The sequence below is a fragment of the Myiozetetes cayanensis genome, unplaced genomic scaffold (assembly GCF_022539395.1).
Source record: "Myiozetetes cayanensis isolate MyiCay16 unplaced genomic scaffold, myiCay2020 scf19, whole genome shotgun sequence".
Classification (NCBI taxonomy): Eukaryota; Metazoa; Chordata; class Aves; order Passeriformes; family Tyrannidae; genus Myiozetetes; species Myiozetetes cayanensis.
Window position 1 is genome coordinate 10,523,158 of NW_026087400.1, and position 23,820 is coordinate 10,546,977.

At 47.6% G+C, this 23,820-nt stretch overlaps 1 protein-coding gene, 1 long non-coding RNA gene and 3 other non-coding genes across 9 annotated transcripts in view; all 5 read right to left on the reverse strand.

The window, feature by feature from the left end:
* Positions 1 to 2,938: 2,938 nt before the first annotated feature.
* Positions 2,939 to 6,760, reverse strand: LOC126639376 (uncharacterized). Its single transcript, XR_007628775.1, has 4 exons — positions 6,623 to 6,760; positions 5,688 to 5,807; positions 4,759 to 4,884; positions 2,939 to 3,505 (listed from the first exon to the last, which is right to left on the reverse strand). It is a non-coding gene; the product is annotated as an uncharacterized LOC126639376 (long non-coding RNA).
* LOC126639410 (small nucleolar SNORD12/SNORD106) lies at positions 4,956 to 5,046 on the reverse strand. The gene has a single exon (XR_007628779.1). It is a non-coding gene; the product is annotated as a small nucleolar SNORD12/SNORD106 (small nucleolar RNA).
* Positions 5,878 to 5,968, reverse strand: LOC126639411 (small nucleolar SNORD12/SNORD106). Its single transcript, XR_007628780.1, has one exon. It is a non-coding gene; the product is annotated as a small nucleolar SNORD12/SNORD106 (small nucleolar RNA).
* Positions 6,761 to 6,823: 63 nt separating the features above from the next.
* On the reverse strand, positions 6,824 to 6,907 carry LOC126639412 (small nucleolar SNORD12/SNORD106). The gene has a single exon (XR_007628781.1). It is a non-coding gene; the product is annotated as a small nucleolar SNORD12/SNORD106 (small nucleolar RNA).
* Positions 6,908 to 11,129: 4,222 nt separating this feature from the next.
* The window catches only part of STAU1 (staufen double-stranded RNA binding protein 1), a 29,729-nt gene continuing 17,038 nt past the window's right edge, over positions 11,130 to 23,820 (reverse strand). For 2 of the 5 annotated variants that reach the window (XM_050314095.1, XM_050314096.1), the window contains 9 exons: positions 21,460 to 21,558; positions 19,894 to 20,124; positions 19,196 to 19,339; positions 18,498 to 18,644; positions 17,643 to 17,715; positions 15,919 to 16,238; positions 15,136 to 15,258; positions 13,580 to 13,665; positions 11,130 to 12,881 (listed from right to left, as the gene is read on the reverse strand). In XM_050314095.1, the coding sequence (XP_050170052.1) occupies positions 12,794 to 12,881; positions 13,580 to 13,665; positions 15,136 to 15,258; positions 15,919 to 16,238; positions 17,643 to 17,715; positions 18,498 to 18,644; positions 19,196 to 19,339; positions 19,894 to 20,124; positions 21,460 to 21,558 (1,311 nt within the window). In that variant the 3' untranslated portion in view covers positions 11,130 to 12,793. The remainder of the gene's footprint in view (positions 12,882 to 13,579; positions 13,666 to 15,135; positions 15,259 to 15,918; positions 16,239 to 17,642; positions 17,716 to 18,497; positions 18,645 to 19,195; positions 19,340 to 19,893; positions 20,125 to 21,459; positions 21,559 to 23,820) is intronic. The other 3 variants (XM_050314097.1, XM_050314099.1, XM_050314100.1) reach the window with 3 other exon arrangements.

Below are 23,820 nucleotides of genomic sequence, written 5' to 3' on the forward strand. Positions count from 1 at the left end.
CCCAGAACTGACCCGGCTCTGTCCAGGGCCAAAATCCAAGCACCCCATTGTGTGTGGGATGATCAAAAGCACAAGCCTCACGTGTCAGTTAAGGAGCAGCCCTGACCCAGGATGCTGTTGACTGCAGCCACAGCAGGAAGAGTGGGCAGCTGTGGAGCAGAAAAGCCTGAGCAGTGTCTTCCAGAGCAGGCCTGGGTGTGGACACACTGCCCACCTCCAGGGAGGGGCTCTTGGTAACGGGCTGCATGGAACTCACCTGGGCAAGCAGCTCCTTGTGGGGCTGCATGTGCTAACTGACCAGCCCTGAGCAGCAGCTGAGCCTCCCCAGCCCGTGGGAAGGACACCTCCCATCCTGCTGTCCCTGCTGAGACTGCACCCCCAAAGGTCCTGCTGGCCCTGGAACGGTGTGTGAACCCGAGGGAGTCTGCAAAGCAGAGAAATGAGGGCAGCCCCTGGATTTGGTATTTGCTTTGAGAAAAGACTCAGGCAGTCAAGCTTATTCTGAGCACTAGAGGGAAGACTTCAAGGTGACCCATCCCCAGCATTCAAAACTGAGCAGAGAAGGTGACAGGCACAGACAAGTACAGAGTATCCAGTGGACATTTTTCCAAATATAACACTAAAGAAATCAGGCGGATTCTCAGGTAACACAGACAGAAAGGATCCTGAACCTGTTTGCATTTCCAAGACACCCCACCATCGGAAGGTATCTGCCCAAAAGGGTGGAAGACGAAGAGGCTACAGCTGCAGAACATCTGTTTAAAACACAGGATGCTGCAGGAGACAGAGACACACTCTGCTTCAAGACAGTCTCCCTCTTACTGCCTGTGAGGCAGTTTGAGGGTCCTGAAATCTGGATCTTCCTAGGGCAGTTACAAACCTGAGTTGTGCTTCACTGACTGTCCACGGTAACGTCCAGCCTGTCAGCACAGCTGATGTGTCTGACAGTCTATCACTGAGCAGAGATGGAAGAGAAAGTAACACAAAAAGTAGAAGCAGCAATGAGTAACTGGACTGTGCTTTGCTATAAGCTAATGCAGCTGCTAACAGATGAGTCTAAAAAGAATATAATCATCACCGTGCAGTCAAGAGATGCCTGGGTCTTTGGGAATACAAATGTTAAACCTTTCCCTGTGTATGAAAATCTATTAAAAGCAACATCAGACAGAGAAATAATCTGTTGTATTTTCCTCTCAGATGCTCATGGCACCAAGAGACAGATCTGTTTGAGAAAAGTAAACATCTGGTTAAACATACCAGCCCCGTGAGCGACTCCAGGTTTCACTTTAGAAAGTTACACAAGTACCTACAGCAAGGTCTGTTCCTGTTACAGCTGAACTGGCCCTTCTGCCTGTCCCCACTGCCCTGCTCAGCCACTCCTATGCTGTCACTGTGCTTTGCAGGCCTCCAGAGCTGGCTGGGAGCTCTGTGGGCAGAGAAAGAGCTGCAAGGCAACCTTTGTGCAGAACATTCCTCCTGGCCTCCATCTCCTCATTCAATCCACCCAGCGGACACAGGAGCTGACCAGGGCTGGCAGGGGTCAGGTTAGGGACAGCTCTGAGGAGAGATTGCTTTAAAATCAGTGTTAAACCTACCCATGGCCCATCTCTTATCAAAGCACCATAGTAAGAAATTTTTCAAATGGGCCTGTCTAAGCTCCACACTTGCTACAGACCCAGAAGTCTGTGCTGGTTTCTCCATTAACTTGGAGGCTCCAACACAGCCATTGTGGGGTCAGTTGTGGCGGGTTTGGGGGGTCTCTGGTCACACAGAACAAGGTGTTCCTGGCATGGCCCGTTGTGGGGTCAGCTGTGGCGGGTTTGGGGGGTCTCTGGTCACACAGAACGAGGCATGCCCAGCACGGCCCGTTGTGGGGTCAGTTGTGGCGGGTTTGGGGGGTCTCTGGTCACACAGCACGAGGTGTTCCTGGCACGGCCCGTTGTGGGGTCAGTTGTGGCGGGTTTGGGGGGTCTCTGGTCACACAGCACGAGGCGCTCCCGGCACGGCCCGTTGTGGGGTCAGTTGTGGCGGGTTTGGGGGGTCTCTGGTCACACAGAACGAGGCGCTCCCGGCACGGCCCGTTCTGGCCCCGCCCGGCCCCCCGCGCTCTGAGGGGCTGGAGCGGCCGCACAGCGCCCCCTGCCGGCCGGGCCGGGCCCAGCCCCACTCCCCGGCAGGGCCCGACACACCAGCCGATGCGGGTACGGCTGACACAGCGAGCAAGGCACCCTGGTGCTCTTGGCTACCTCTCAGGACTGAGAAACTTGGTGTTGGAAACACCACGTCCAATCCATGTTTCATTTCCTGCTCTGCAAACCTGGCAGTTTCCCCAGCAGCACACAGGGAAGGTACAGGATCCCTCACCAGGTCTAAACCAAAGCAGGTGTTCCTGACACACCAGAGGCAGATGTCCAAATCCTCATAGGCCTTACAGCAGCTTGCCTTCCTTCCCAGACTGTGTCACTTCTCTGTAAGACTCGTGTATGGGAGACCAGTGACTTACCTGAGAACATGCTCATCTACATCTTTAACCAGGTCGGCCAAAACCCAGAGACCAGTGTGCAACACCAGCTGCTCCTCCAGGGGAGCTCCAGGAGCAGCTGAGGCAGAGCCTTGGCCAGAAGCCATGCGCAGAGTGCACCTCTCCCCTCAGCACAGACCAGGGACCTGCAGCACTCCCGGGTCTGTACGGACACTGGTGAAGCCTCCTGCAGCACAGCAGCAGTCACAGCCCCAGCCACGCTCTACTGCCATGAGATCACACCTCTCTTGGTTTGAGGCAGCTTCATCAGCCCTACACAGCATCACTGTTGCTCTCCCAACTCCCCTAACAAGGGAGATCCAGGTATGAGCTGTTAACTGTGTGAGTTAAAGAGAATTTCAGTTAAGTTATATATATATCTATATATGAACAGTTAAGAGAATTTCAGTCACCAGCTAAGTTCACCCAGTATTCAGATTTTATTAAGCAGGCTCTATACAGTACAAAACCACACTGTGCTGCAGCATCCCAGACACCCCCTCCTCAGTTCACAGGCTGCCAGAGATGAACCACTAAAGCTTTCTGGATGGCAGGGGAAAGCCAAGCCCTGACTCCTCTCCTGACACCCAAGGCCCTCCTCCCGTACTTGTCACTGCTCCAGAGAGAGCCTTCCTTGCTTGTAATGGCGGGGCCAGGATAACAGGAGCTGTCAGGCAGGGAATGCAGCCCCTGCAGACAAAGCATCCAACTGCATTAAACATGCAGCAAGTTCCAGAATCCATTCCAGTTACATGCCTTGTACCCAGGGGACAAAAAATGTAACACCCTCCATCTAAGCTGGCAGGACACCAATTCATCACTCCCGCCAGCTCTGAGGAAAGGCCAGAGCTGTCACAGGGTGATGTGAATACTGTGGCTTGGACGAGGATCCGAGGCAGCAGCACAGGAGCAGAAGCATCCGTCTTCATTAGCAGAACACCGAAACCCCAGCAGGGCCCAGGACAACTTCTGACAAATCTCAACCTGTCAAGGAAACAGCCAACATTTTATTTTGTCTGAACACTCTGCCACAAACAGCAAATATACAGCTTCCAAGTTCACCCCCAGCACCCTCAAAATCCCCTATAAGGCAAGGGTTGCTCTACAAAAAGCAGAACCTTGCTCCCAAGATGGACTCAAACTGCACTATGGGAGCTTCTAGAGCAGGACTTGCCAACAGCCTGGTGGAGCTGACAGAGCAGAGAGTGCCAGAGAAACACATTCAGTCAGCTCAACCAGCTCCACTGTCTGACACAGAGCACTTGTTTCCTTTTGCATCCAGGGGTGCAGACAGAGAGGACACAGTGCTGCCCTTAAGACACTCCAGGCTCCCTGGGGACAGAGCAGGTGCACAACAGGCACCTCAGCATGGGGCAGGACCTGAGTGAGCCATTGCTAACAGCTGCTTTATCCAATGAAGTTCTGTTAAGCACATTTTCTAAAGGATTACTGAAATCCCAACCAAACAGATTTTTAGATGTCCCATAGCTGATCCTGAAGAAAAAGGACACCAAAGCAATCCCTCTCTTGCAAATAGACACACTTCTGGAAGCTGACTTTCCCCCCCATTCTTAGGGCATTGAAAACCTCCCATTTGGAGGGGCAAAAAACCTCAAAGTATCAAGAACAAAAGCTCCCTGACTCTTCAAGAAGGCCCTCATTTTAACACTGCTTAAATGTGGCAAGAATAATACATTTATTCCCTTAAACTGAAACCTACCAGAGCTCTCTGCAATTTACCTGGGAGCTTTAGAAAGCAAGAATTCTTTCACTTTTGATCCTAAAGTTGTTCATGCATAACAGTACTACGTGTCAGTGTTACTATGGTAGGAGCAGCCTCTGGTGTTGCCTTGGAGTGTGCAGCACACCCTGCAGAGGAGCCTCCTTATATGCCATGAAAGCATCATCCCCTCTGGAACCCGTGTGACTAAAAAAGTTTGCATCAGCATTGCCCATCTGGTAGGGGAAAACAAGGCTGAAGTCACTGAGACAGATGCTCTTCAGCTGAACATTAAAACAATCTTGTGAAAAACCTTCATGTCCAGAACAACTGACAAGGCATTAAGAGGGATTAATACTGTGGTCTAAAACTTAAGGCCCTTTCTGCAACACTCAAATCTCCACTCTGCCCAATCTTCACACACATCAAGCTGTCAAAGCACTGCAGAAGCAACCCTTGCAGAAAGGTGTTTTTCCTTCTTTTTAAGCCAGTGAACATAAGTGGATCCAATACTTACCATTCTCCCCTGTCAGAGGGCAAGCATAGTGGAACAAAACAGACAACTGCCCTCACCACACCATCACTGCCAGCCTTCACTTCAGGTCTCCCAGAGGCTCAGCCCTGTCTCTGCCTTCACAGTGTCCTGTGGGTAAAGCCAAAGGGAACACTCAGCACCAGGCCCTGCCAGGGTGTGGGACACAGCAGCAATTCCCTGCTGGTGTATCAGACACGATCTGGCTTGAAAAGCAAGAAATCAACACTGTCGCTCTGATGGGGAAAAAATTTAGTCATCACTTACACCAGCGAGTCCCCAGGAGCTGTGGCTGCTCACCCACTGCATCCCTTCCACACTCCCACCTTCCCCAACAGATCCACTGGGACACAGCTAATGGCAGAGGAAAAGGCAAAGCCACGCCCACATCTGCAATCCCTTCCCACTCCCTCACACCCAGGCCAGCAAGGGGCAGGGCAGACAAGACTCAGCCAGCAGCACCTCTTAAAGGGACACACTTCAGCCAGAACAGTTCCTGTCCCTTACTGGGATGGCTGCTCTGAGCAGCCCATCAACCACCTGTCTATGCAGGGTGTTAAGTGAGCCTGTGAACACAGTGCAGGAGGGAAACAAACAGGACAGAGCTGAGAGCCCCCGTCCTTCTCCAGCTCAACACACACCAGACCAGTTTGCAGACTCCCTGCCATGCTGGTTTCTACACAAACCACATCTGCCACTCTGGACATGCTGGAATAGGAGGCCCAAAGGACCTCATTGCAATGGCCACACATAAGGAAATCCCTCCACTTTCATGTCTTCAGTACCCACATCTGTCTAGTCTCCAGGGACAAAGTGGAAGTAACTCCCTTGAAGAAATAGGTATTTCCTCCCCACTCCTTTTTTAATTTCAATTTAATTTTAACATGTGTTTTACAATTACTTCCAGGACTTACCATTATTTGCTAGAGTGCAAGCATAGTGGAGCAAAACAGACAACTGCCCTCACCACACCATCACTGCCAGCTGCAGCCTTCACTTCAGGCTCAACCTCCTGTCTCTGCCTTCACAGTGTCCTGGGGGTAAAGTCAAAGAAACAGTCAGCACCAGGCCCTGCCAGGGCATAGGACACAGCAGCACTTCCCTGCTGGTGCATCAGACATGATCTGGCTTGAAAAGCAAGAAATCAACACTGTCGCTCTGATGGGGAAAAAATTTAGTCATCACTTACACCAGCGAGTCCCCAGGAGCTATGGCTGCTCACCCACTGCAGCCCTGCCACACTCCCACCTTCCCCAACAGATCCACGGACAACGATAGAATTCATGCTAATCTTTCCCCAAAAACAGCTGGCTGGTCAGCATGCTCAACAGGCACACGGGACAGGGAAATATTCCCCCAAAAGAGTAAGAACAAACACCAATGTATGGGGGGTTCCAGAGCAGAGCACGAGACAGTCAAGGCAAATAACAAAGCCAACAGGCAGAGATTAACAGCCTGCCTTCTGCAGGCCTAGGCTTTGTCCGTGCGAGGCTCCCCCGCCCCGTGCTGCCCATGCAGGAGCCGTGCAGGCCGCAGGGAGGCACAGCTCGGCCATGAGGACTGGGACCCGCAGTGCCCAGCGCTGTCTAGGGCAGGGCAGGACCCCCGGACCACACCAGGGCCACCTCCCACCACCCTGCCCGGGCTGCAGCCCCTGCCCCGCCAGAGGGACCTGCCGGGCCAGCGGCCGTACCCACACGTGACAGCTCCCTAGGTACACCAACGCGCTGCAGGACCAATTTATTTATATATACATATATTAAAAAATATATCTTGAATATATTAAAACATCATATATTTAAACGTGGATATTTAAACCAGTAATGCACAGTCACTTTGACGCACTCACCGCTCCCCACCGGCAGGGCCTCAGTCCCGGCAGGGCCTCAGTCCCTGCGGCGCCCCCCGGGCAGGAGCCCCCATCGCCGGCCTGGCCCCGGTCATGCGGCATCCCGGGCTCCGGCTCGCCCTGCAGGGAAACAAAAGAACAGTCAGCACCGAGAACAGTCAGCACCAGCCCTCGACCGCCCCCGGGCCCGGCGGCAGCTCCGCTGGTGCATCAGACACGACCTGGCTTGGACAGCAATGGTCAACACTGTCGCTCTGACGGGGAAAGAGTCATCACTCCACCAGCGAGCGCCCGGGCCGGTGTGGGAGCTCGGTGTGACCCGCCCGGGAGAGGCGACCGCTCACCGGGAACGCGGGCCAAACCCCGCAAGGAGCCTTTGGGCCGGGCCAGAAGCCGAGCAGAGGCCTCAGCGGATCCCTCAGCGGGCGGGCACCGAGGTGCTGCCGGCAGACACCCGCACCGGCACGGCCGACAGCCGGGAACGGGCACATGGGGATCCAGGGCCCACCCGCCCCCGTGGAGATCCGCATCCACCCCACAGCCTCATGCACCCCTCACCCACCTCGGCCGCCCCGGAGAAAGAGGCCGGCAGGCTCTGCGCGAGGCGCTTTATGGGCTGCGCAGGCCCCGCCCGCGCTGCGGGGGCGGTGCTGGCGCCATGTCGGGCGGTGCCGGGGGGGCCGCGGGGCCGCTCCCGCCTCATCCCCGATCCCCGCCCGCCCCGCTCTGCTTCCTGCCGAGGGGCCGCGCTCGGGGCCGGGCAGTCTGTGGCTGTGCTGTGGCTGCCGCGCTCCCTGAGCTGGTGCAGGGGGCGAGAGGCGCGGCTGGCGGGGCCGCCATTTCGCGGTGCCGGGCAGGGCGGGCGCGGCGCCTCATGGCGGGGGAGCGCGGCCGGGGCCGAGGGGCGGGACCCGGTGCTTCTGGTGTGCTTTGCCGGGATGGGCACTGAATTTTCCCTTCTTAATGGGAAACAAACAAACAAAAACACGGTTCAGAAGTGTTCAGTCACTTACCCAAAGGCACGTGCGGGTGCGGCGCTAACATCCCTCACGCCTCTGATCCACCCCCAGCCCGGACCAGGAGCCCCGCAGTCGGTTCGGGGCCGCCTCTGACCCCGTGTTTTACCCCCAGACGGGGCTCGGCGCGGGTTTGTGCCCCTGTCTGGGGTACATGTCACAGTCGGGTACTTTGCTTTTAGCTGCTAGAGACTGGCAAATCACGTTGCATTAGTTTGCCACCCATTAACGTCAGGAATGGAATAGAGAACAAAGGATGCCTTGAATGAAAACAGCCCAGCGTGTGACCCAAGCGCCGCCGCGAGTGATGATTTTACAGTTATAAATGCACCTTGGGAACGGGCTGTGAATCCAGTCATCCAACTCTAGAGGAGACGTGCCACATGACACCCTCGAACACACGTGGAAGGCATTCCCAGGGTCCTGCGCTCCTCTCCGTGTTCTGCAGGGCCAGCCCAGCACGGCCCGCCCTCTCCATCGCAGGACGCTGCCACCCTACGATCGGCGTGTTCTGCAGCCATGGCCCTCCCTCCCGGGGAAGGCGGGAACCTCTGTCCCTGGAGTAACACCCCCTAAAAGATGGGGGTTGAAATGGAATCACGCAGGGGCGCAGGCAGGGAGAGGCACGGAGCCAGTTTCCATCAGCAGCAGGGGAGTTTCTGGGGGATAAACACAGGAGCTGAACAGCTCTGAGTGCTGCAGGAAGCTGGTCTGGTCCAGATTAGCTCAGAATCATGGCATTGCTCCCTGCTTTGGGTTTTTCTGTTTGTAAAACACACGCCATTCTGCCAATGCTCGAGGTGTGAGAAGGGTGACTTGTCCTGTGGTGCTTCACAAACCAGCAGTTTGGTACCAGGTCCTACCCCCTCGTCAAGGATTCTGTGACCTGACTGAGCTGGTTGGGAGGTGAAAGCATCCTGTGGGATCTGTGGAAGGGGCAGGTCAAGGATGGTGCTTGAAATATGATGAATACAGCCAAGGCTCTGCAAATCTGCCTGGGGCAGCCACGGGAGGTGTTTTAGATGCTCTGAAAGATAAGCCTGGTTTGTTTTATTTGTCCAGTAGTATCTACAGGCACATCCTGCAGGGACATAAATGGGCCTTACAGGATGTTTGGCAGAAACTCCTTAATTCAGGTACCGTTAAAATGCTTTTTCCAGATTAAGTGTGTTTGTAGGCAACCAATTCTTGAAAGCAGCCTATCAAACAGGACTTGTGGAATAAATCTCAGTGCCAGTAATCCAAGTTCCAGAACACCAAAAAATGAAAAGACAATCAGAGGATTACAGGGAAAACTAATCTTGTTACACTGCAAACCCATGTCACATGCACAGTGCAAAAAGGAACTGTAAACATGATTTGTGTTGCCTATCTTGGCAAGGAAGGGAAAGTGAGAAGGTCTGGGGTACTCAAGAGCTGCAGCAGAGCTTAGTATTGAATTTATTTGATTTCATTGGGTTTTGTTCTCCATGGCAAAACCAAGTGGAAAATGTCTTTAGCAAGATGAGTTCTTCAGCTCAGTCAGGGCTCATTGAACTCGGGAAGTTCCTCAAGAGGCAGCAAAAGTCTCTCCAGTCCCAGTTGTTTCCTTGCAGTGGGAGCTCTGGTGTGGGCACCTCGGGGCAGAGCCTGTGCCCTGCAGCCCCTCCCTGGGGCATCGGCCCGGGCTGGGCACAAGGTGGGCACTCCTGGCACCTCCTGCCCCCTCTGCCTGCTCTGTGCGAGTCCAGCAGCAGAGCCCCTGCCCAGCCTCATGGGCATGCCCAGGGGAGGGTAGAAGGCTAAAAGTCCCATGGGTGTTTTTGAAAGTACCACAGCTTGGGAAGAACGTGTCTGTATTCCCTGCCAGCCCTCACAGCGGCTGTGGCAGCATCTCCTGAACCCCATCAAGAGTGTGAGCACACGGGCCAGACAAACAGGGGGGTGACAGGGACCACCAAGATTGCTTTGGGAGCTCAGATTCCTCTTCTGGACTGAAAAAGGCATTTAAACATAAGAGATTGTCTTTTGGTTGGAAATAATAAACACAAATGGAAGAAGAGGGTGAAAGCATTGAAAGTTCTGTGGAGAAGTTCCTACATCATGAACATAGGACTTTTAAAATCTAAACTATCTTCTGTTAGCAGGCTGCTAAAAGTACTGTGAAAGTGGGAGAATGAGTAAAATTTAAAAGCACTATAATGTGTCATTAATCAAAGACAATTTTGTTTCCTTGGGATCCTGCTAGTGCTATACAAAATAATTTGTTTCATCAAAGAATAAAATGCACCCTTATATAATTATTATAAGCAGCAAACAACTCTGTGGTTGCTTCACAAAGACTAGTGAAGTGGTATCCACACATCCCATCCCTGCCTGCAGTTAAGCACTTTTGGAACCTCCACCGTTTTATAGAGTAGGAGGGAAATAAAACTATTTCTGACTTTGATCAGTGGGTTGAAACAGAATTTTGGTTTGATCCTTAGGTAACACAATAGCTGCCAAGTACAGCTCCATTTAATTCTGTTGCATATGTTACTAAACTTTGACTGGAGAATTAAGAATAACAACCCTGCTGACTCCAGACTGAGCCCTTTCAGGTGCAGTTTGTCCAAACGAAGGGTCAGTTGTCTATATCCTAAACCAAAACAACAGCAACAACAAGTTCTAGGAATGTACTTTAATATTCTGTAACAAGTGTTTCTGTGGATCCAGGCTGCTGCTCATTCTCATTAGGTCTCCTACAGAGCCCTTCAGGAGATCTAAAGGTACATTTTAGCTGTCTTAGAGGTCAACGTTCCCAAAAATAAATTTGGCACAAATTCTTTTCTTTAGGATCTCCATCCTGAAACCAAGAATGATGGATCACAAAAAGTCCCGTTTCTTCTTTGGGGAGTCAGGACTTCAGGCATTGAAACCAAGAGCCCAGGAGGCCCAGACCTCCCTCCTGTGCCCGGGAGAGTGGCCCTGGGCAGCCCTGTCTGCAGAACAGCCACAAGGTTTAGAAAGCTGGGATGACAAGGGGGTCAGTTCTGAGGAAAACAAGGCCACTGTCTCGGCTGTCTCTCTTGCCTTTGCTGCATCAGGCACAGAGAAGACAACAGGGAAAGAAGGGGACTGTGGTGCTCTGGAAAAGCCCCATTTTTATCCAGAACTCATGCTGGTGCCCCCAGAATCCACACAGTGCTGCAGAGTGTCCCCCCAGGAGGCTGGCACTGCAGCAAGGGCTTCCCTTACACAGCACCTCGGAGGCACTGGGGTGTTTAACTGCACTGAAAGGTTCCTGTGGCAAAGTGCCTCAATCCAGGTTCCTGTCAAACACAGCACCAGCCACGAGTGACTGCTGCACAACAGCCCTGAGAGCAGGCTCTAGTCCCATCCAAGGAGAAAACTCCTCAGCAGCAGCAGGTGAAGGTGGGGAGAGCATTCCCACCACTGTCAGCGTGCTCCCTTTCCAGTGGGAATTGTTTGGTAAGGACTTTCTCAGTTGGAAGAATTTGCAATACAAAGCCTCAGCCTAGCAAGTTTCTTTTAATTTTTAAATGTACAGCATTTTAGTTCTACAAATGTAAAAAAAAAAATAAAACAAAAAAAAAACCTTTACAATGTTTGGGTTTTTTTTTTTTTTTTTGCTCGTCATGATCAAACCCAGTGTGATTCAATGCAATCTGGTCTGCAGTTCCTGTGGCCCGATTGCCTTGGGTGATGCAAATACAACGGCCAAGACACGCAGCTCTGAGACAGCACCTGCAGGAGCCGCTCTCTGTGGCAGAGCCCCTGCAGGTGCTGCACAGGGCAGGGACAGCTACAGGTCGCAGGTGAGTACACACCGAAGGAGACACGGAGAGGTGTCAGTTCTGGTTTGCAGCACTGCCCCCCAGTCACGAGGCAAGGTTGGGACTGGAGTTACAGCAAACGAGGAAACTTCAAAGCAGAGACTTGAACTCCGCAGTCCCACCCGCCGGCCGTGCCAGGGTCCTCGTCTAAGTTGACTTTTTAAAACTCCAGTTTAAGCTCCCATTAACAAAGCTGCACTAACACACTGGGGCACAAATAACAAACCGTAGCCACGTCACTTCGCATTGCCTTCCCTGCCGGGTCTGCACACCCCGCACGGCACGAGCAGGGACCTCGATGCACTCGGGACCCACCATAAGTTACTCCACAGCTTCACACACTGCCTGGACTAGAAGCACAAGCATTACAAATCTATCAAAAAGCAGCCCCTGTGGTGGCATACAAGAATAAATTAACCAAAAAAAAAATAAAAAAAAAATTTAGTATTACCATTTATTTGTGACAAACACTACGTTTTACTTACATTCCATGGGGAGAAAAAATTCCAGCGTAAACAATGAACGGAAGCAGTACTGAACTCGCGCGGCTATCGTGCTGTACCTGGACCAAGGCAAACCTCATCGCGCACCCTCCGTGCGCAAGGAACACAACATCAAAAGCAACACAGTTATATATAAACATAGGTAATTTTTTTCAGCCCTACATGGAGATGTAATTAAACAGTATAAAGCACTCAAGGAAAATCAATCTGCGGTTTTATATGCACTACATTGAGATCATATCCTGTACTGTAGGAGCTGTGAGCCACCAACACACAGTCCCTAAAAACACAGCTCAGAGATCACTGAAAGTCACGTTGCATTCGAGTTCCCCTACCCCACACTCAAGAAAACTAGAAATTAAACCAAAAATGATCAAACCAAGTTTAAAATTCCTAAAGTGTTTTAATTAAATCAACCATTGGATAATTAAGGTTGGTTTGCGAAAATATGGGGCTTTTTAAAATGGTGGGACACAGCCTGTTTCCAGTGGAACGCTGCTATTCCAATAAAACCAAAATAACCACATACATGGATATGATCTTCCCAAGTTAGTTCACAGGTAACATGTCAGTCTCAGAAGACAAAGTTTCTAAACTGTGCTATTGTTCTAGATACAATTAAGAAACTTTTAAATGAAAAATTTATAGTGTCATTTCAATCAAAACAACATAATGAAACTAAAAAATGTATCACTGTTTGAAGAAAAAGCAACAGTTATGATTTAGACACTACAGTAGGTCGTAGAGACTGTAGCACTCTAACAGTTAGGTTACATTAAGAGGAAGCATTTGATTTTCTCTGGTGCTTTCAGGTTTGGGTTCAGTCAAGAGCCTGTTTCAGGCAGTGCTGTCCAGTGTTTGTCCCAAAGGGTTTGCGCTCGCCGGTTTGAGGAGAGGGTCACTTTCCATTTCTTGTTTCACACATCTAAAATGAGAAAACACCTGTTACTTAGGAGACAAAACACTGCTTCCACGAATAAGACGCTTTAAATCAGAGACAAAGAATCTGATGTGCATATAACAATCTGTTGCCGTATAACTGCCTCCATTTTTAATCAGTTGGCACTTTGGGAATCCCACCACTGATAATTTGAGAGCTTATTATCTCAATGAGAGGCTCAACTTTCTCTCCCCCCACCCCATTCAAGGGACTAATTTACAACCCCTCCATGTTTCTGCTGGAAACGAGCTCTGACCCCTGCACATCCCTTTCCACGTGACACAAAAGAGTGGGAGAGAGAGGGAGAGAGAGAGGAACAGCTCAAACCCCTAACCCTGAGTGCCACTGCACAGTCACACTCCTGACAGAGAAATGGGAAAGGGCAGCTCAGCAGAAGGAGGCCAGAACTGCCAGGGGTCAGAGCTGTCACCCTGGGCTGGGGTCCCCCATTGCTGGGGTCACAGCCACCACACTTCACACCCACTCACTCCTGTCAGCACTTTGCATCTGACACATGAAAATGCCAATCTTGATCATCCAACCCCCTCTGGTCCTGCTGGAGGGCCAACAGCCCTCAGCATTTTAACTCTTCTGGTCAAGAAAACCCCTCACATGTTATTTGCCCACAGACCCTCACAGGGTTAACTTGCATCAGAGCAGGGAAGTCAATGAGTCCCACTCACACAGACATTGGTCCATTTCCTGTCCTTGGCATCTCTGTGGTTTGTTGGTCCAACTCAGACAGCAACTTTAAAATATTCAGTGCAGCCTAAAGAGAGGAGAGAGCACTCAGCAATTCAGCCTCAGGCCAGTTCAGTAATTTAGTGAAAGCACTCACTTCAACCAACCAAATGTTCTAATTTTGGCAATATATTTTTTAAGATGCATAATTATGGTGGAAAATGCAATGGGGTAGAATTTCATCTCGCTTCATTAACCAGTGGGATGGTGCTGTGACAGGGGGATTCCCACAGCACTTGTTTCAGCAGTGGGGGAACATTAACACAGCAGGACCAGGAACAGCAAGAAAAAAGACACTAAATTAGTAACTGCTCAAACTGTGCAGAGCTTAAGACAAAGGACAGAAAAATACACAGAAAAGTCCTTTGCCAAAAAAGAAAACAAGTTACACAAAAATCAAAAATGCAGCACAGGTGGACAAATACGACTCTTCAATAGGGCCAGTGTGTCATGGCTCTCGCCAAGGTCAGTCCCCTCCTTCGAGAACTGACATTTTTTTTTTAATTTCATTCAGACCAATTTCAGGTGCAGTTTTCCTGAGCATGTCCCTGACTCTGGCAGGTGCCTCAGTGAAGATGAACCCTGACCAGAGGAGGGGGCTCATGATTTAAGCTCCAAAGCAGCTGCCCTCTCCTCTTCTCCCCCACTGCCCTGTGCTTGGTCTGACAGGACCTCTGCACAGCAGGACATAGAGATGGGTATGAAAATATAAGTGACAAAGATCAAAGAAATCAAATTATATAAAATAGAAAAGTACTGCAACAGTTTTTAGTATAAAAATGAGCAAACTCGGGTTTCCTAAGTGTATTCACATCTTGGAAACAATTCCTTCAGGCTGCACTGGGGTCACCTCTGGAGTCCAGAAGAACAAGAACAATCCCTGCAAATGAGAGCAGACTGGGAACATCCTGTCAGCTCCACCTGAAGTCTTTTATAGCCAAAGACCCCTGCAGCTTTCAGTCTGGCAGGCTCATTTTGTCACAAAAAAATACTGCAGCCACTGGTAACAAAAGGTCTTATTTAAAAAGGAGCCGAACAGATTTAGAGTGTCTCCTGCTATCCACTGCTGAACTGTATTTCTTCCACTTGGGATTCCACTCCAGCAGGAAGTCTGGGAACATGAACCCAACAATCACAGTTCCCAATGAAACATCAGCCCATTCTGATATAATAGGAAAATAAGCTGGAGATGCTCTTATGGTTTATTAGTTCCTTTTTGTACATTTACCATTAGGTGCTCATGCAAATAATATCAAGATGAAGCAAATGTGCTTTTTGTAAACCAAATGTGCTTTCTGAGCACATGTTGAGCAGATTAAACATTATTTAGATTAGATTCTGATATTATTAATCATTATTTCAGCAACCTGTGAAATGTTAGACAAGAATTAGCCAGGGAGCTGTACAGCATCCAATTCCTTGCTCCCAGCAGTGATATAAACCTTGGTCTTCCCTCAGGGAAGGTCCAAGAGCAGCATTTCAGCAGTGTTCATCATACCATGTCATGGCAAGACTCCACATCCTTTCCAATCCCATGGCTGATCAGTGGTGGCTGAGAGGAACAGTTTATAAGAGATACAAACTCGTTCTTGTTATTTTTTGGAAAGTCTTTATATTCAACCTGAAGAAAAGAGAAGGATTTCATTCTTTTCAGTTAACCAAGTACAGGAAGTGTATCACAACTGCTACAGATTATTTGCCCATATATGAAGCCAAGCCTTTGTCCTCAGCATTCTGTCAGTCAGCAGAATCACTCTCATTGAAGTTTAACCCCACTTAAAATGTTTTTAAGTACTCATAGGAGCTCTGCAAACCTCTTGAATGAAAGTGGCTACTTAATAATGATTTTTGCTGGGACCTTTATTCTGAATACTGCTATCTGCATTTCAAATTCCTCTATTATGCTTTTTAATCCACCAAGCACCAAACGTAAGAAAATGCACAGCTGATCTTTCAGATCAGCCAAGTTCAAGCCCCCACTGTGTTCCTACACTGGGACAATTTTCAGAAAATGCACTTTGATTTTGTTCTTCCAAGACCTCAGAGTACCACTGAGTCAGGGCTGAGGGTGGCCCAGAAATGCACATTTGAAAACTAAATTAAAAAAGCTGTAAAGTTCAGTACATGTCACAGGTAAAGTAAAACTTTTACACAAATTCCAGCTGAACAAGCAGCCCCAGAACACATCAGTCACCGGCAGAACTAAAAAGCTTTAGAACAAACAACAGGTTGGGCCAGCTTGGATAGCTCTGGCAGGAATCTCACGAAGCTGAACCTTTACCTGGATTCCTTGAACGTTGGAGAGATAGTCCAGCTGCTCGGAGGGCCTGGTCAGGGGTCCGTGGGGGACGTGGCCTGAGGAGTTGCTGCTCTTCAATATGGTCTCGGCAGTGGGAGAGGTGCCCCCGTAGAGCAGCTCCCGGGCGATCATCGCCGTCACCGTCGCCTTGGCAGGGTTGGGAGCTGCCCGGCTGAACTCTTTGGTGTGGTGTCCTTGGTTGGCTCCTACAGCCTGGGCAACCTCAGGGACCATGGGAAGAATGCCAGCAGGAAGCTGCTGATGGCTGAGATAAGGCATCCGAAACTCATCTTCTTTATTACCTGCCAGGGGAGAGGTGCACACTGCAGAGCTGCTGCCTGGGGGCCCTCCTGCCGGCACAGGCAGCAAGAGCCACTCGAGGAAAAAAATAATTTGTTTCAAATCCCTTTCCAACTATCAACAAACTTGGTGAGCCCAATCAAGGCTTCAGCACCACTGAGACAGAGTCACTGAGTTACTGACTCCGGGCAATGCCTGCTCCTGCCAAAGGAGCCCCTTTACCTCCAGGAGCAGTTTCTCCAGGTCAGCCAAGCCCACAGACACCTCAGACAGCTGCAACCACATTCTAGATCAATCTTTTGCTTTCAGAATTTTTTATTTCATCGTTTAAAACTGTAGGAGCAAATAATGAAACTACAGAATGGCCAGAGCCACTGTTAATTAATGTAAAGAGAGTGACAGTCCACAAAGTTTAAACTACATATTGTGAGAAGCAGCAGGGAGGAAAGGTAAAATGGAACATTAGGAGTGTGAAGAGGCAAGACTGTTTACAGCAAATATCCAGCCACAGCCAATTGATAGCAATTTACTGACATTATGGCATAAGATAGATTAAAGAGGGATAAGAACAGCTTTCTAAGGGGAACTCATACAGAGCTGTGAGGGGAAATTGCAGAGGTGTGCTCAAGAAAGGTGAAGACAGTGCTGCTGAAATAAACTGGGGAGTCACTTATGGCAGAGCAGATAAATGAAGTTCTGCAGGGCTGAGCTGTTTCATGTCTAAGCATGAAAACCAAAATGTGTAGGTGGAAGAAAGCAGGGATAGCAAAATCTGAATAGAAGTCAGGAAGTTTACTCAAGATCTTCTGGGTGCAGTAAAATATTACTGAAGTCCAAGTCAATCCCAGCTATTTATAATTTTAGCAGCAAAGTTATACTTAAAACACATAAAACACCTGAAAGATGCTCTCCAGAACAGAAACCTGTGGTGATAGACAAACTTTCCACACTGACTCCTGCCACAAGCTGACATTCCAGAAAGCAACGCCTGGACACAGGTGGCCAGGTTTGGGGTGTTTTAGTTCCAGCCTGTCACCTGGGTGTGACCCCCACAACCATCCACTGCCTGAAATAAGTGCAGGCACAGCCCCTGCTCTGTCATCAGAGACTAGGCACAGATAGGTGGTTCTGGACAAGGCCATTCCTTCTCTCTCCACCTCTGCTTTAGGACAACCAGTTCCAGTTAGTGCTGACACCCTTTCTCATCTTCATCCCAGGAAAAGGGGCCTTGGGAGGAATAAACTCTCTGGAATTTGAACAGAACTTTCCCAAGGGCTCCATTTAGTTTGCAAGGCAGCAGCTGCACTGCCCTGCTCATCCCAGAGTGCTCAGTGGCACTGCTGGGGACATGGGGAACAGATCTGAGCCCCCACCAGAACTGTGCTGCTTTCACCCAGGTTACTCACTGGCTGGAGTCTCTTCAGAGCCTGGCTCAAAGAAGGTGACTTTTCTTCCATCACCTGGTTTCTTCACTGGGGTCTTAAAAACAAAAGGAAAAGAACTCAAACTCAACAGTATCCCTTTAAAACTCACACCACTCCCCCCCCACCAAGTTTTAAAGTTTTTAAGATGCAGGTGATCTGACCAGCCAAAATTTTACAGAAGACATTATTATTCAAAAACCTCAATTATTACATCACTACCGAGAAAAGTTCAGTAATTCTTATTCACTGAAGGACTAAAATTATCTACAGCCCAGAGAAGTGGTATCAGAAACACACCTACTCAGAACCAGATACCAGAGTAAAGCCAGTTAAACTGCTGTTGGTTATTGGTACTGCTGAGGAGAGAACACTGGACACATATGAACACATACAGGAAAAGGAGAAAACTAACCCCAGATGTGCTCCCTGGTAACATCTGCTGAATCCCCAGCAGAGCACAAGGCTCCTTTCCTGCCCAGGGACCCACCAGAGAGACCTGTAACAAACTTTCCACTGCAACTGGTGACAAGGTTGTGTAAAACTATTGCTACCAGAGTCCTAAACCCTTCAGGTCTGCGAGTTTCTAAGACCAACACATCAATTATCACAGGTTCTGAGCCATTCCATAAAGCAGAAATGCATTCATTTAGCCTTCTGATCAGACTGTGAGTTACTTGAAAACCCAAACACTTAATGTGTCCAAAGCACACTATTTGTTAGAGAACAGTCCCCTCAACACAACTGTTTCCTGGCTAGGGCAGAGAGCACGAATTTCCCCCCCTTATCAGCCCAGCCTTTGCTGCAGCATTAACAAGCCAATGGTTCCTCAAGACTCACCTTCTCTTCTGTCTTTAATGCTGGTTTTGGAGGTTGAGGTTGAGGGACTTTAAAACCTAAAATTTCCAACATATTCTCAGCTGCATTGCGCTTAGCAACCTTTTTGTTCGTGCCCATTCCTTCAGCTGTGTGTACACCAACTTTCACCTGGGCAGAAGAGGAAGAAAAACCAAATCAATTCCTAAGCAGTAGTGAGGGGATTCCCTTATAAGTGATCTGTGTCTCCAGCAGGCCTGGAGTCACAAAATCATTCCAGTGCTCATAGTTCTAAGCAAGTTGTCATTTATTATCAATGTCATTGGCCTTCAAGCACAAAATACCCAAAGAGAAGGCACAAAACAATTGTATTTCATCATCTCACCTTGGGTACAAGATGAATAAATCCTATTTTACAAAAAATTATCTGGTCAGGATCTCTTAACAGAATATTAATATTCCTGATAATTAAAACATTAGGCAGTTACAACATAGACTTCTGGTGCCCCATGCAATTTTTTTTTTAAACCTGACTCAAATTACTTTTCGAGAACCTTTACCTCCTGTGAATGTAACCCATTAGATATTTTGTTAAATCATGTCATGGAAATCTGGCTGTAATCCTATTAAATCTCTCTATCATCATGACAACCTGATTACCATAAGAAAAAAACCAAAGAGATCCCAGCCAGGCACCAGATCTGTGCAGTGAACACACCAACCTGCATCACGAACTCCCTGCGCCGGGGCAGCCCACGCTCTGTGATCAGCATGTACTCAGGCTCCTTCTCCTTCTTGGCCTGCTGTATCTGGGCAAGTCTGCTAATGGGATTCATTCCTTGACCATACTCTGGACTTGTTTGCAGCTACGTAGAACAATGTTTAGGAAATAAGCCAAAATTTGTGAATGTTTGGTTCAATAGACAAAATGCAGTGTGTCACTGAATTCACTCATCTCTAGAATTCAAAAATACTGAAATAAAAGTTGCCTCATGAAATACTGTCACAGCCAAAGCGAAATACTCGATTTATTTGGCTCTGCTGTCACACTTGACCACATGTAACCTACCCCTGCTAATAGCTTTACAAGTTCTAATCCTGCTATATTAGGAGGGGCAGGCTTGCAGAGAATTTGCACGAGCAAAATCAAGCAAAACCCGAAGCTGTAAAGTCTGAGGCTTGAAAGTCAGAGCTTGATTTTTATGTGCCAGCCATTCCTGTATAAGGTTTCTCCTTCATCCTGAATTTACTGATAACTGCTGTGAGAGTGGTGTCAGAACCCCATTAGAGCAGCAGCAAAGTACCAGTTCATTTGTGCTGGCAAAGACTGAGCAGCTCAAGAGAGTTTATAATTGACTCAGAGAAGCCTCTCGGCTGATGACTATTTGCACAGTCAAATTTCCAGCCTTTTGTCTCTTACCTTCACTATTGATTTTGTTTTCTTTTTGATTCGTGGCTTCATTTTCTCAACCGTAGGAAGGGGTGGCAATTTTTTCAGTTCTTCTAGGACTGCTATTGCAGCGTTTTTCTTTGAGATCTTCTTGCTCTTTCCTTCACCTTCACCCATGAATTCTCCGACTGACACCTTGGTTACAAAACTCTTCATATGGGGAGGACCACTTTCCTTGGTCACCTGTTTCAGAGGGAAAAACTGAGTGAAAGCGTGATAAACACTTATTAAAAATGGTAGGGCACACTGGTTATAGCAAACTTCTCTCAAGAACTACGGATAAAGAGATTTTAGATTCTCATACAATCCAAAACGTAAATCATATTCACTCTAATAACATCATCCCACCCAAATAAGCATATACTTTTAAAAGATCAGATGCAGTAAGCAGTAAACAGTATTTACATGTAAGTCATTAACCCATCTTACTTAATTTACTGATTTACTTTTTCAGTATTGAAATATGACTGTTCTATTTCATCAGTGTGTACTTCCCCACAGGTAGCATCACCTCATTAAATATGTCATGGTACAGTAATAAAACATCACAGAGAAAGCAATTCCTTAGGATCCAGCATTTTAGTTCAGAAATTCTGATCTCTGAACTCTGGAGTTCTGAAGAATTCTGGAGACATCTAAGAGACAGCTGCCCACTACAGATTTAGTCTTTTAACTCCATTCATCTCACATCATACTTCAAAATATCCATATAGTCAAAAAGTAAGAATGAATTCAGAGCTTCCACCCACAGTGTATTTTTACCAGTGATGCTCAGGCTAATCTGCAATAATTGAGAGTTTCGTGCAAAATTTCGTAGAACAGTTTCAGAAGCAATTCAGTTACACACAACTGCATTTTCTTACTATAGTAATTCAGATAGTTGACTTAAAGGTTACTCTGCCAGCTCAGGAAAGCAGCATGGTAAATTAATATTGTAGTGAAACAGAGATGCTCCTGTGGAAGCTCCTGATTTAAGATAACTGAAATGATCAAGGAGGGGCAAAGAGGCAGCAAGCAGCCAGGCCAAAGGGAAAGGAAAGTCAGATGCACATGAGGTCACCCCATGGCAAGAAAAGAAACCTACTTGTGAGATTCTGCACCTCGAGGGTGGTCCAGATCAGTGCTTAGTTAAGCAAATACTTCCATCCTTGTCTTTCAGAGTGAGCTCTACTCTTTTGCCTCAACTCTGCCCTTCCATGTTCTAACCATTAATGGGGGGTTATGTTTTGGTTTTTCACTGTAACACTGATTTTCCAAAAAGCTTGGAAAAAAGATTGCACAGACAACCACAGCATAGCTGTTCACTCATGAAATCATTTTAGGGCATGAATTAGTGAACAGGTGGATTTTTCTTTTTCTTCCCTTTGCCATATAAACTCTGAGACAATCAGGGTGTCTGTCAAAGGTAAAAGTGTATTCACAACTAACAAGACACATTAAAAGTCAGTTGTTTGGGTTATCTAGGAGAGACTCAACTTAATGTGTACCCTTAATATTCTAATAAAAACAAATCTAGAGCTTGTAAAATAAACATACCTCAAAATTCACAGGCAAGTTCCTTTTAAGTGCAATCTCAAAAACTTGGCTTATTTCAGATTTATTGAGATTTTCATCATCTGGTTCTTTTCCGTTAACCTAAAAGAAGCATACTCTATTTAAAATAAAGATCCTATTAAATTGAATTTTATCCATTCAACCACTTTACTGAACTCTCCAAATTTTAAGTACTCTAACCTTTACTGCCACGTGAATGTGGAGAAATGCAGCCCACATACTACAGAACTGAAACTTAAGAAGCTCATTAAGGTGTATGTGTAAAAGCTTGCAAACCTTCATATTTTCATGTGCTCGTTACAGGAAAGAACAAATGGAATAAGGGCCAATAGGTTTAAAAATGTGTTTATAGAAAACCAAATTGAAGTGTTAAATGAACTGATTTCCAAATGGAAGTACCTTTATGAAATACAGTTTTCATATACTGATTGGACATTTGCACCAAAAGCACTAAGACAGTATCAGGTAAGAGAAAGGGCAGGAAAAATAAAGATCTGAGAGTGGGACCAATGTGAATGAGGGATGGGTGACCAGCCCCTGGCACAGTCCTGTCTTTTCACGTGCTCCCTTGGAAGTGCTTCACCCACAGCTTTTTTCTCATCTGAAGAACAACCTACCAGGAACTTGCCCTAAATCAAATCCATCTCTGGGAACTCACACCTGCCCTAACAGTGCCAGTGAAGCTTCTACCCACAGGCACTTCTATGTATCTCCAGGTAAAACTCTGATTGTGATTTCAAAAATATCTTCACTGATGCTGGGATCAACATGAACTAAGAGGCAACAGCAACAGAGAAATTTTAGGACTAAGTGTCCAGCAGTGCTATTGGAAAGATTATGATAAAGATGAACAGCGACAATTTCACCAATTATATCATGCCACAATACTAGTTATGCAATCAGGTAATAAAAGTGATTTCAATATTTTATTGGAGAAGCAGCAGAAGAGCTGAGCTAGAGAGCTCTCATGGATTAAAACCAGTTTGATGGCAGCACGCATCCCCTATGGCTGCTACTAACAAGTTGCTTTAAAACATGAAGGATTTTTTTATCCCAGCCCTTAAAACAGCCTCTTCCCATCTCAGAACCCCTAACCCTGCCCCTCATCCTGCCCAGCACGAGGCAGAACTGGCAAAGCCCAGACTGAACACACAAGTCAAAGCCTTGATTTCAAATGCAACTGGTAAGTTCAGCAGGAATAGCAGCAGAAGGAATATCTGAACCCCCTAAGGTCATGTTCACTCCAGCCTGGGGCTTCCAGGACGAGTGTGTCACTGCCCTCACTGACAAACATGGGCACAACCACTTCGATTACAAATATTTTTCCACTTCTTGTAATTTTACCTATATTCTAGTTTTCCAAATTCCAACATTTTTCTTTACTAAGATGACCCAGACTTCTCTTTACTGGATTAAATTTTGTCAGTTAACAACCCCTCAAGAGAATATAAATAAATAGAACAGAATTATTTGCTCTATTATGCTGTATATTCTTGACATATTCCAAGTCTATGCACAGTGCAAAACACAGGTTCTTTTCTTCAATACCTTAATCTAAAAAGAGTAAATTAATAGTAAAATAATGATTACCAGTCTATACCTGTTTTACTGGTTATTTTGCCTCTAGATGAGATCTGGATCAGTTTATTTTATAAATCAAAACTAATCACACACACACGCTCTCCCTCTTTCCCTGGGCATCTCCAGGCAGGTGATGGCTCAGGTTTGCTTTTGAAGTAGTTTGCATGTGTGCAAAAACCATCCAAGGAATCTGTGCCTCTAAATCAGGACAAGACCTCAAATATAAGCATTTACCACTCCTAGCTCTCATCACGTTGTTCAAACCCATCTCTAGCAAGTGAAAACTAGTCGTAAAAGGAAACAAAAGCGATATTAAAAAGTCCCAAGCTAATTCCACAAGTACCATACTCTGTTAGGAAGGATTTAACACCTTCCAGAACTCCTTCCATGTGCCCTTCCTCAAGACTCCCCACGAGCCAATGCTGCAGCCCTGGGAAGGTGCTGAGCAGAACTGCCCTCATCAACCACAGCCCCAGTCTGAGCCTGCTCTTCCACGTTCAGGGGATAAAGAGCAGCTGACGTTTACCAAGTAAACTGACAACAAACACAGAAGCAATTCTGGTTCTAGGATTTTGAGGCCAAAGTCAGAATTGCTGTCACAAATTCATGCTAGGAAGCCCAGCTCTCTGTATTCCCTAAGCTTTCAGTCGATGCTGTATCAGGCCTGTCTTTGGCTCCTGCACCTTCACCACTGTGTCCCAACCCACATCAAACATGACATTGGGTTCTGCAGGCAGGGCTTGGTCCAGCTGATGGCTAATA